Genomic DNA, 11,935 nt, shown 5'->3' on the forward strand with positions numbered 1-11,935 from the left:
TAGCCAACCATTGTTCGTACTTTTTAAAGCACATCAGAGGTTCAGATGAATCTCAAAAAGCCTAGTAAGTACAGTACTAGTAAGTGGGCTGTTTTTTATTTTGGGTGTGCCAATAAAATCATGTAAGTGTATTTAGGTCAAAATGTGCTACATTGTAATTGTGTGCTGTCAATGAAATAAACCAACAAAGGGATCGTATTGCATTATTTAATACATGTGTATCATACACAGTACCAAAAGTTGCATGTACAGTGTAGGAATATTTTTAACGGAAAGGCATCGCTGCAGGATGTAATTTCATTTTTGTGAAAATGCCGGACAAAACAGGTAAACAAACATGAAGACTTACATTGACATGCTGGTAACAAAGCCCTGTACACTTAAAAATGGCTTCATGGGTGGCCTTCACTGGTGCCACAGTAACAAATATAGAAAGTTTTGAGCTCTTCCCGCCCTCACGGAGGTGGAAAAAAGAGCTGCTAGGACACACACACACAAAAAAGGCGTAACAGCCACTCCGCGCTCGACAAAGCAACCAACCGTCAAATGCTGGCCGATGTTGAGCATGAGTGAAGCCGAAGTGTTTCAAGTGCAACACAACTCTTCTTCCTTCTTGCTTGAGTGGATGTAAACTGATAGAACGTAGCTGCCAGTCACAGGAATCCTTATTGGTTTTGAGCAGTCCCCTTTGCATGTAGCAGTGATCTCTCACGGCGACAGAATGCTGAGAGGAGAGTTGTCCAGGATGTACTCGCCTACGCCTACAAAGTACATAACTTGGGCTATGCCGAACAGAGGCGCGATGACCAGTGCTCTGCAGCCGGCACCCTTCAGGAAGGCGGATGGTCCTTCCTTGTGCAGGATTTTGTTGATGCAATCTACAACTCCACTGTAAGTTTCCTCAGCAGAGCCTTTGTTAAGTGACTGCAATCTGGTTTTCACCACTGTAATGCGACAGGAGACAAGATGTTTCAAAACAATACTTTAATGACGTGTATTCAGAAATGTCCCTAATGACTCTGAGGACTCACCGTCACAGGGGTTGACGGCTACTGCGGCGGCGGAACCTGCCGTGCAACCTGAAAGGAAGGCCCAGTAGAAGGGTGATGATTGGTCGGGACTCGGCCTTCCCAGTTTGTTCAGGTTGGCGAACAACGGGAAGTAGACCACTGAGAAGGGGACATCCCTGTAAAACAAAATAGAAAAGAGCAGCTATTAAGATATGACGACACTAATGAAGTCAATGGCTGCCACTGACTGTGCTGCCATCCAATCCATTCTGACCTGGAGGGGCGAATGAACAAAATTGATTAGATGTCTCGCACTGTTAATGGCATTGAAAAATGAGCATAGTTTCGCGTACTGGCAGAGGTTAAAAAAAAAAAAAAAAAATCGGATTCGGATGTGAGTTGGAAGTACGGACAACTTTTGATGTATTCTATTGTTTGAAAATTTTGTTGTCCGTGCTAGAATTTGCTTGCTTCCATATTTGTTTCTCCAATCTGGTACAAGGAGAAGGACAAACTCATTAATCTAAAGAAGTACTTTCAAATTATGGACTTTAGTTTTCAAGCCATTGTCAGCTGAATTCTGATAGGACAATGCCAGATTCCATGACAATGGGAAATTAAAAAAAAAAAAAAAAGTTGTATCTACCAACCAAATATAAGCAAAGATATCATAGTTTACAGCAGGAAGAAGCATTTTTGTGGTAGCTACATGCATGATATTAAAGAGTATCAATCATTTGTTCATGGACAAAAATTTGATATTGTTGTCTTTTTTAATCTTACTGGTTTACTGCTCCCTTAAACTAGCAAGTGAAAGTGATTTGTGGAGGTGAATTTACCTCATAAGCGTGGCCCCAAGGCCTTTGTAGAGCCCCTGGACGCCTTGAGTTCGGAGGAGCTCTTTGGCAATCTGCGTGGCCGACACAGTTTGCGGCGCCGCAATGGCGGTGATGGTTCCAGAGTTGTACGAGCGGCTAAGCAGCGGGTTGGTGGCCACCTGCTTGACGGCTGATGCCATGACTGGCTTTTGTTGCTGGGCGGCTACGAATACACGATAAATATAAAACAAGCATATCAACACGACAGCAATACAGAGCCGTGAACAATGTTGTTAATAATGGCGTCAGAATATAACGGCATTACTAACAGCGTTATTTTTTTCAGTAGTGAGTAAACTAATTAATTACTTTTCTCATCTTTGCAACGCCATTACAGTTACTGAGGATGTAAAAGCGTGCGTTACTATGCTTTTCTAAGTTGGTTGAATGACGCGAGAAAAGTGAGGGACACAGGCTCATGGAGAAAGCAGAGCGGGAGTAGGGAGGAGGAAAGGGAGTTGTGACGGCGTTGCGATGCTATGTGGCTCCATTAATAACTGACTGTAGCCGATAGCCTACAAACTAGGCCCACATGATGCTACGATAGATATCACATGTATAGAAAACTAATGCGAAATGATAAACTCGCTGGCGTAAGTAAACAGCCGCCATCTTAAAGCAGTAAACCTCTCAGGAAGGCTATGCTGTAGAGAACCTTCCTAGCGAACCTAAGTAACTTTTTATCCTAAATTGGAAAAATCTTGACTTGAATCTATCTTTAAATGATGAAACTGTTTTAAAACTTTCACATGTTGAAAGTAGACAGAAGAGAACTAATGCAATAACGGGAGCAATTTAAACTTTAACAGTTGATTCACAACATTAAACGACTTCCAAACACAGTAAAGGTTACCATCTAGTTATTGCAATATCCGCAATACCCTTGTGTCTACCGGTAGTTAAGTTTAGGGTAAAGAATTGGGCTAGGGCCAATTTTGCCAAAAACCCTTTGAACTTCACAAAGCGTGACCTATGTTTTTTGGGGGGGGGGTGAAAAAAAAAAACATGATAAGTAACACCAGTTACTTATGAAGAAAAAAAAACATGAAAAGTAACACCAGTTACTTTGCCAAGTAAGTAATGACTCTTACATTCAGATTACTGAATTACTAACTGAATTACTTTTGGGAGAAGTAATTTGTAACTGTAATTAATTACTTCTTTAAAGTAAGATTAAAAAAGTGGCCGTGAAAGCCTACAGGGTGTTTCAGAATGCCAACCACTAATCAGAAAGTTTATTACATCTGTTTTAGATTACTGTAACTATACTACAACGTATAGAATACTGTAATTATAATACAACCTGTAGATTTGTACCCGAACAAGTCTTACCTAGTCGTCCTGCATCCTGCAACTGGATCTTGAGCATCTCCATTGGCGTTGTGACAATCACTTGACACATGCCAGCGCCGCACCCAGCCAACATTTCCTTAAACACTGTGAGACCCTGACTGCAAACACATAGAAAACTGTCAGTCAACAGCTAATGGCTCACACAAAGCGGGATTCAAGCAGAAGAAATAAACGCACCCATTTTTAGCAAAATGGTGTCGGAAAAAGTCGTTGGCGGCCAGTTTGATGGCCTTCTCGGGCGTCACGAGCGTCAAATTAACGGCGGCGCCTAAGGGACAAACAAGATGACAGTTAGAGGTGGAGTTGTTACGTTGGGATTCGCACATGCATTACATAAAATTTCCCCTCATTATCATTACAATACTAGAATTTAAACAGTCCTATAAGAGGCTAATAAAACACAAAGAGACGCTTCAGTCATAGAAGGGTAGTGAAAGAACGTTACAGAGAAAACGAGAGGTGAGTGAAACAAAAAAAAAAGACATTAAAAACCAAACCAAAACAAAAAAAACAGCAACAGAAGGGAACCAAGAAGTAGTTAGTGAAAAGATGAGCAACAATAAAGACAGGAGAGCATGATCAGACTTTAGCCATATTTGAAAATGGACTATTGTGAGTTTTCACAAGTCATTTTCAAGCTCAAGCAAAGCTTCGAAAAGCACGCTCCAGTTGTGTGAAAAGTGAACAAACAGCACGGACATGACTGACAAGGAGTTGACACGAGAAACAAAGATGGTAATAAAAACAAAACAAAAAAACATGTGCCTGTACGTTGGAATAGAGCAATATAGTAAGAACCATATATGGTTTGCCTCCAGCGTGGCTGCGCCTTATCGGCTAGCCTTCAATATCCCAGGGGGACCCAGGTCTGTAATATGAAAAACACAGATGCAGACAAACAGCATTCCTCACACAAGTAGAGAGCCACAATAAAAGGCCCCAATTTTCCCTCATTAAACACTATGTCCACTTTAATTTGAATGATGCCTAACAATAATTGAAAAATCTGTCAGCATTGCTTTTGAAGTTTACTTGGGAATTAGTTATGGACTTGTCTAAATTGCAAGTTAAATGTAGTAACCGGTGGACTTCAAGTACACTGTCAACTCTTGCTTTCAAATTAAGCCTTCGTGAAGTAATGCAGTGGAACTTTCAAAGTCAAGCAAACCGTAATAATATTTAGCGCCAATGGAAAATTATCTAAAATTGAACCTGTTGGATCTTTTTAGAATCAATTATACCAGCATGTACCCATTTAACGCATTAAGCCATTCCAATAAAAATACATTTTTCATTATTTAGCTAGATATTTTTATAGGCCACTTGGGGTCGTCATGATCACTTTCCATACTGGAACAAATGAGAGTTCCTCATCAATGTTTTAAATACCGAGTGGACTTCTCGGGGTATTTAACTTTGGAGGTTCCACTGTTTTAATAAAATTACACTAAAGCTAACAATAGTAACTCATCTGCTGCCATTGACGGCGACAGAAGTCCAAATCCATTTCAACTGTGAGTCCCAGTTGAAATAGGTCTGACATCTAATGCCGTTAATGAGTTAATAAACACATTCCTGTTTCCCTATTTTAGCATTTCTAGTGATTATCATTATTATATTTGGAATTTTACCTCTATACATTCCAAAGTATCCCTCGGATCGAACAGTTTTCACAAGGCAGTCCATCCTACAAAAAATTGAAACAATGATAAATTAAATATTGCAGAGGTAATCTTGTTTAAAAAGTGAAATAAAGATAGGCGGTTTAAAAAAAAAAAAAACTCAAAAAGGAAAGATTCTGTTGTTTGGAATGCAAACGGCGATTAAAATGCAACTCCTTAATTTCTTTTTAATAATGGTTGTTAATGCGTTCAAGAACCAGCCCTAATATAAATGTACACTGTGGTTAAATTAGAATTGGCCTTATTTTTCTGAAGTAAGCCATGCATACTAGTATATGAAATAGGCATGCTAAAAGAGCATGGTCTTCAAAACCTGGAATTTCAGGAATTGCACACATCCATCAATTACCGCAAACAGGGATTAACAATACTCAAACGCCTTTGGGGGACAGCAGGATATATAATGCCTGTGGAATGTATATTGTGCAAGTCTACGCATGCAAACTCACATGCTTTTGTAGACTTGCTGCCCCTGTCGTTGGTTCTGTAATCTGGTCTTTGCCAAATCAATGGGAAAGACACAAGTAACACCCACAATGCCGGCGATGCCGCCGTTGATGAGCTTGGCTGGAAGGCTGCAAGAGAAGTCAAATTTTAAACATGTTAATTTTAAAATTTAGAGTAAACTATCTCAGTGCCATTGGCGACGACAGATGTCCTTCTGCTGTGAACTGAAATTAATTTGTCACTAGTAGACGTCAAATCAGTCTGAATTGGAAGGGCTGTGAGCGAAAGAATGAATGTTCGACATTCGTTGATTCGGTGCCAGCGCTTCAAGTTTAAATGAATGGGACATCTATTGCCGTCAATAGGAGAAATTTAGCAAAATAAGAGGAAATTACATACCTGATCTGGTGCTGAGACATGATGACTGAGATATTATGTAGAACTGAACCTCGCGTGAAATGGAATTCTAGGGAAAAAAATATTACAACGTCCTGTCAAATGGAAAATTCTAGAAAGAATAAAAGGTCAGGAGACACTTCTGTAAGTACAAACAACTGACAGCACTTGCGTAATTGACGCGACACACAGCGGCTGGGGGCTTATATACATTCGGCTCTTGATCCACAGGTGTGACGTCACAAAGTTTACAAACAGTGGGCGTGTCCTTCTGCGAATTCCGGAACACCCAAATAAGGATTTGCGTAATCATCGCACCCAGAAAGGACAAAAAAAAAAAAAAAAAAAAAAAAACGTTTCCATTGCACATCCCAGCGAAATTCAGTTTAAGTGTAATACTTTAAATTTACGAGTTAGCGTCGCGCTGCTCAATTTAAAGAAAAAAATAACCACACATTCTTTTAACTGCCATGCTAAAAAAAAATAAAATAAAATAAACAACTTGGGTTTAAACTCATTATTAATCACTGGTTTAGTTGACTAGCACTACTTAAGAATTTAAAAATTAATGACCGCACTCGTCTTAAATTACAGGTGAACACTCCCAAGACGTAGTATCATTTTTCACCAAACAGTTAACATTCGCTTGCCAAGATAATCTGCGATAATGACGATAAGTACTCTAGCAAAGGACTTCGTTGGAAACGTCTAATACACGTTGAATTATTTAAAATGATACCACTCACCTAAAGTTGCCGCGTGGTTATTATTTTATATAAGGTGTTGTTTAATTCCCGAGAAGTCAGACAACCGTCTCTGCTGAAGTAACGCTACAAAAAGACTGGAAATTTCCATTGAGTCTTGACAATCGAGAACGCAAACTCCGCCCCTTCGCCGGCAGATGGCCAGTCAGCGCCTCCCTAGCGTGCCTACTGTTTTTCAATGAACTGCCTTTAACCCACTCTCACTGGACGATCAAGCGATCTTTCAAACTGTTCCGCCAATGAATTGATTAAGACGACGGGACGGTCTTAAAATGAAGAAGTGTTAAAATGAATGGGCGTCATTGTTAACAGCTTCAGATTCATAAAAACTTGCATTTCAGTTTTAAAAACACCATTAGAGCATGAATTTTAACCAGTAATGATCACTTTGACCCACTCTAGCCCTTTATTGCAGTCTTCTAAATGTTATACTTTTGGTTTTCTTTCACATGTGAGAGAATTGGGTAAGTAGGTGAAAAATAATAGTGGAATGCAGTAAGTTGTTCGGTTGGTTTTGTCAAAGGTTCATCAAAAACTAGGTGGAGCAGCAGGTTTCCCTCTCCTTACAAGAACCGTAAAACTACCGACTTTTTCTCATTTCCAGTTGTACAACTGAATAAAGGTGGAAATGGAATAGTATGCAGTCACACATGCACGTCACAGTTCATTCCCACACGAATTGGCTGATGGCAGCAGATTCCACTAGAACAAGGGTTCTCAAATACAAATCTTGAAGGGCCACAATTGTTTTTTTTTTTTTCATACAAGCATGGGTCCATTTATTAATGTCGGTAAAGTACAGGTCGAAGGTGGTAAAGGTGGTTTTCTTTTGACTAGACCAAAATACAATGCACGTTCTGATTAAATAAAAAATAAATTCAGAAAACAGTTTCTTGACTTAAAATAAAAACACACAAAAAACAACAACAAAAAAACATGCAACCACAATGTTTACACATGTACACCAAATAATTGACAAGATCTGTCATTGAGGTGCAAACAATAACTACTGACAGTTCATTTAGTAACTGTAAAACACTGCTGGACAAAAAAGAAAACGTGCAAGTTGTACAGTAAATGTTCAAAATGTACAGAACATAAATGACAAGCTCTGTCATTAAGGTGCAAAGATAATAATTACTGACAGTAACTAACTGTAAAACACTGCTCAATGAAAGAAATGGCATTTGGGGGTCACAAAGCTGTTTACTCACATCATCAGCTCGTACTTCAGTGCGTCTTGTGGTTGATGAATCTGAAAGTGAGATTTGTTTGATTTTTTGTTGTCATTTCCTCCTTTTCTTTTCCTTCGAACGTTTCTGCCATCCCTTCAGTCATACGCTCTTTTATTATTTCTCCATCAGAGAACGGCTTCTTATGTTTGGCCAACACCCACAACACTCTGAGTGAGCACTCCGTTGCAATTTGTTGTTGTGTCATAGATTCAACAATAACCTTGCTTGGTTATTACGACTGTTAATACGACTGCTTCTGCCTGTTAATTTCTTACCTTCTTAATTCTAATTTAGGAGGAAACTTATCTTCCAAACAGCTCTGCTCATTAACATAATGGCGTTTCACATTCTCACTTTTTATCAGCGCAACTGTCTTGAAGCATATTAAGCACGTAAGTTTGTTACTTGCAGTTGGTAAAATGGATGCATATTTGTCAGTCCATTCCTCATTGAAACGCCGATTTTCATTATCCACTTTTCTTCTCTTGGTCAACTTTGAGAATGCCATTTTGTTAGAGTCTGTCTTCTCCTGATGGCATGTAAACAAACAGATTGCAAAGTGCCGGGTGCGACTCGTGTTTTGCATTGCTGTGGTCCGTTCACTCGAGCTAGCAGCATGCAGGCTCTCTCAGCCAATCAGCGCATCCATGCAGGCTCTCTCAGCCAATCAGCGCATTCTTGTCATTAAGATCACAACAGAAGTGGGAACATGCAAGATATTGGACTATAAATGAAACAGAATTTAGCGATAGAATAGAGCATAGCGATTCATACAAATAATACGTTAAAAAAAAAGTTTTTTTCTTTTCTTTTTTTTTTTTTTTTATAAAAGTGCCATTTGCTCGGGGTCCGGAGAGATCTGCCGTCGTCTGGTCGTGGACCGTGGTCCGCTAATTTAGGACCACAGCACTAGAATGTAAAGCTTTAGAATAGAATGTCCCGATGTTGGTTTACAAAAGTGCATTTTTGAGGCCATTTCGTTTATGGAGTTCTACCAAGAGATATTGTGGCTAACGTACGGCTAAGAGGTGACCTTATATCAGCATTTCTATGAACAAGTGATCGTCTGTTCTCAGACAATCTATCCCTTTTGTATAAACACTTTTTGACTCAAATCATGTGTATTTGTTATGTGTGCTGGGGACAGAAAGACATCACAAAGACAACAGGTTGGACACATGATGTGGGAGTGTTGTCATCTATCACATGGCAGCGCGCATCATGCATTCTCCCACTATTGAATGGCCTTGCTATTAATATGCAACAGCTGTCTACCCGAAAGCTCCCGTAGGGATAAGAGGAGCTATGCACAGTATGTAACCAGGTTAACGACTAGGAAAAAGTTTTTTTGTGGTGGCAGTAACTTCATGCTCAGACAGTGACTTTATTGTATTGTATAAAATTTGATATTTTGACAGGGGCCTTGACCCATTACAACGACACTTTGGTTCACGTGCCTCTCAGTCATGGTACATATATTCTCCTAGGACTTAGGTGACACTGGAAAGTTTTAGCAGACCAGGTGTATATGTAGTAAACATAGAGCAAAACCGGATGTGATTAAGTAAAGCGCGGCTTAGTCGGGAGGCTATTTAGAGGCTTTAATCGAATGTACATAATCAGCCTGGAAGTCAAACAAATGCATTTGTGCACAGTACAAGGGGAAGGAACGAGTTCAGTGACTCAGATGCACATAAGGCTCATACCTTCAACTGATAAAAAAGCATGTAGGATATGATAACAAACAAGATACTGTGGAAATGGACAATAGATTCAGAATAAGAGCATGTAGTTCTGAGGGTACGGGTACATGTGTCTAACCGGTTTGGTGCATGCAGTGCTGCCCATGCCTGCCCTATGGGTGCATTCGTTGGTGTCAGTTTGGCAGGCTCCGCAGCGGCAGCTGAGGGCCACCGGGTAGGTGAAAGCGGCACTAGCTGCTCTAGGACATCCGGGCAGCTGTGTCGTTCGGTACTCCACCTTGTCGTAGGTGCAGCCTGCCTGGATCAGGAAGCGCGAGCCGAATAAGTTCCTGACATTGCTGTCCTGCTGGCCATACACAAGCAGGGCCAAAATGTAAGTTTAATATAGAAACATTTTTCCAATGACTGTGAAAATGTTTTGACTCAAATCAAAGCATCTAAACATGTAAAATTGTCAGAATAATATTATTTTTGTCTACAAAAAAAAATAGTATTGTCGGATTGACACAATTCCAGCTCTAAAATATACAAATAAGCAGCAGAACACAGTGAACCTTTCAATTGTCATCCCAAAAGTCACACAAAAATGTGTTTTCTGACAAAAAAATTAAAAAATGCAAAAGCGTCATTCACATAAAAATATCATAAAGGTGAACTACTCCTGTCTTCAGTTTTTGCCAAAGATGTAACACGCCAAAGATCTAACAACAAAATTTGTCAAAAACATTCCCAGTCATTTTCCAATGGACCCATCTTTTTCCAAACCTGCTAAAAACCTACAAAAGCTTTTCCATTCATTCTTATTAATGTTCAACTCCAAACCCCGCAAAAATCTACCTGGGTGGACCCACAAAATTATTTTTTGGTGGCCATGATTTATTAAAAAAAAAAAAAAAAATCTATAGGGAGTGACCCTGATAATGGGTATGACCCAAAATTAACTCATTCACTGCCATTGATAGTGATACACATCAAATCCAGTTCAATTGGGATGGCTGGCATTGAGTGATTATTGTTTTAATGCCATTGACGGCAATAAATGTCCAATCCAGTTTGACTGGGAGGGTCGAATGAACATTCGTTTATTTTCCCCTTCCATGCAACTAGATTGGATGTCTATTGGAGCCAATGGCACCCAATGAGTTAACAGAAAGTGATCTGGAAATGCCCCAAAATCAAAAGGAAGTGATTAAGTCATGAATTTATCGACCAGAATGAAAGCATTCCCACGGGAAAAAAACCTGTGCATTTTCAAGAATAAAAATTATGTTTGTGTGCTAAGCTTTAGGACTACGAGTACTGCTTGCTATTTGTGATTTCTACGTACCCTGGAATAGCAATATCCCATGCAAATGGTGGTGTTGATAGCCACACAATAGTCACACTCAGGCTTTTCCACATACAAAGTGTAGTCAGTGGCCAAGCACATTGGTGCCGCAGGGCTGCAAAGCAGCAAGATGAGACAGCAGGTGAACACAGCAGCTTTCATGTCAGCAAGAGTTTGAGTCAAGGTGGCACCTATCAAAGAAAGAATATTGAAAAAATGTCATTTTAGGTTCATACGCTCTCTTTGGTGTTACCTGCTTTTGGGAAGCTTGAAACTCCTGTGACTAGGAATCCCTGGGGCTCTTACGTTTAAATACTCAATGTGAAATACATAATTTATTGTCTGTTGTCTTGTTTTACTTTTATCTACAATCTGTAATGCAATGGAACCACAGCGAAATAAGGCCATTATGCTGATGACATGAATTACTTATTATTTACCATCAATATCTAGTCAAAACAATCTCCAGTCATTTCTATGTATGTCGACTAGAGTAGTGCACATTTTTTAGTGCCTCTTAAATATTAAACCAAGATTCACTGATTTCCTAAAATGCCCTAATCTGGCTCGCATTTGTGTAAACATTAACCAGGAAGAAGTGTCTTCCTTCGAAGCTTTTTTTTGTTTCATAAAAACCTGTACCAAGTAAACCAGCATTGTGACGAACCATAAAGTTACCGCAAACGTGTTATCTTGTCTTGGGAACATTAAAAAAAAAAAAAAAAAAAAAAAAAAAAAAAACCCAACAACCCACGATGAACTTGAAAAACTTCCTGTACTCCATAAACCAAAGATTCGGGGACGTCCTTATCTCACCTTTTGTTGAATGATTGTTGAGGAAAGTCATGGCATGTGATTTGGATTACCTTATTATGCTTTTAAATTTTATTATCCAAATGGGATCCTTTGGAAACATAGTAGGAGTGAATGATCATGTTTCAGTGCCATTGACAGCGATAGAAGTCCAATCCTTTTTGACTTGAACAGTTGACAGCAAGTTATATTTAAATTTCAGGGATATGTTAAATGTTCAATTTTAGTTCACTTCTGGGGTAGCAACAAAAAAGTTATTAGTCGTGATTAATTGACTATGGGCGACAGGGCCTTTGCAGCTGCTGCTCCCCGTCTGTGGAACGCCCT

The 11,935-nt window shown here is 39.5% G+C and overlaps 2 protein-coding genes across 3 annotated transcripts; both read right to left on the minus strand.

Annotated features, from left to right (window-relative positions):
• Positions 1-193: 193 nt before the first annotated feature.
• slc25a55a (solute carrier family 25 member 55a) lies at positions 194-6,656 on the minus strand. 2 transcript variants are annotated; one of them, XM_057846777.1, is made up of 9 exons: positions 6,513-6,656; positions 5,770-5,836; positions 5,373-5,498; positions 4,873-4,928; positions 3,419-3,509; positions 3,221-3,339; positions 1,850-2,051; positions 1,032-1,186; positions 194-944 (listed from the first exon to the last, which is right to left on the minus strand). In XM_057846777.1, exons 2-9 carry the CDS (start codon positions 5,787-5,789, stop codon positions 709-711), a joined length of 1,005 nt encoding a protein of 334 aa, XP_057702760.1. In that variant the 5' UTR covers positions 5,790-5,836; positions 6,513-6,656; the 3' UTR covers positions 194-708. The 2 variants fall into 2 exon arrangements, with proteins under 2 accessions (XP_057702760.1, XP_057702762.1); XM_057846779.1 differs by lacking the exon at positions 6,513-6,656 and adding an exon at positions 5,930-6,022.
• Positions 6,657-9,538: 2,882 nt separating this feature from the next.
• Positions 9,539-10,963, minus strand: tshba (thyroid stimulating hormone subunit beta a). Its single transcript, XM_057846187.1, has 2 exons — positions 10,796-10,963; positions 9,539-9,811 (listed from the first exon to the last, which is right to left on the minus strand). The coding sequence occupies exons 1-2, from the start codon at positions 10,955-10,957 to the stop codon at positions 9,539-9,541; spliced, it is 435 nt and encodes a 144-aa protein (XP_057702170.1). The 5' UTR covers positions 10,958-10,963.
• Between the last annotated feature and the right edge of the window lie 972 nt (positions 10,964-11,935).

Source organism: Corythoichthys intestinalis, chromosome 9 (assembly GCF_030265065.1).
Source record: "Corythoichthys intestinalis isolate RoL2023-P3 chromosome 9, ASM3026506v1, whole genome shotgun sequence".
NCBI classification, from domain to species: domain Eukaryota; kingdom Metazoa; phylum Chordata; class Actinopteri; order Syngnathiformes; family Syngnathidae; genus Corythoichthys; species Corythoichthys intestinalis.

Bases quoted from the DNA above. Each gene is read 5' to 3' on its own strand.
- slc25a55a (XM_057846777.1), bottom strand. From the start codon at position 5,789: ATGTCTCAGCACCAGATCAG. The intron at 1,187-1,849 runs GTAAATTCACCT...TTTGTTTTACAG, and splicing joins CTTGGGGCCACGCTTATGAG to GGATGTCCCCTTCTCAGTGG. The intron at 945-1,031 runs GTGAGTCCTCAG...GTCGCATTACAG, and splicing joins AGCCGTCAACCCCTGTGACG to TGGTGAAAACCAGATTGCAG.
- tshba (XM_057846187.1), bottom strand. From the start codon at position 10,957: ATGAAAGCTGCTGTGTTCACCTGCTGTCTCATCTTGCTGCTTTGCAGC. The intron at 9,812-10,795 runs GTACGTAGAAAT...TATGGCCAGCAG, and splicing joins TGGGATATTGCTATTCCAGG to GACAGCAATGTCAGGAACTT.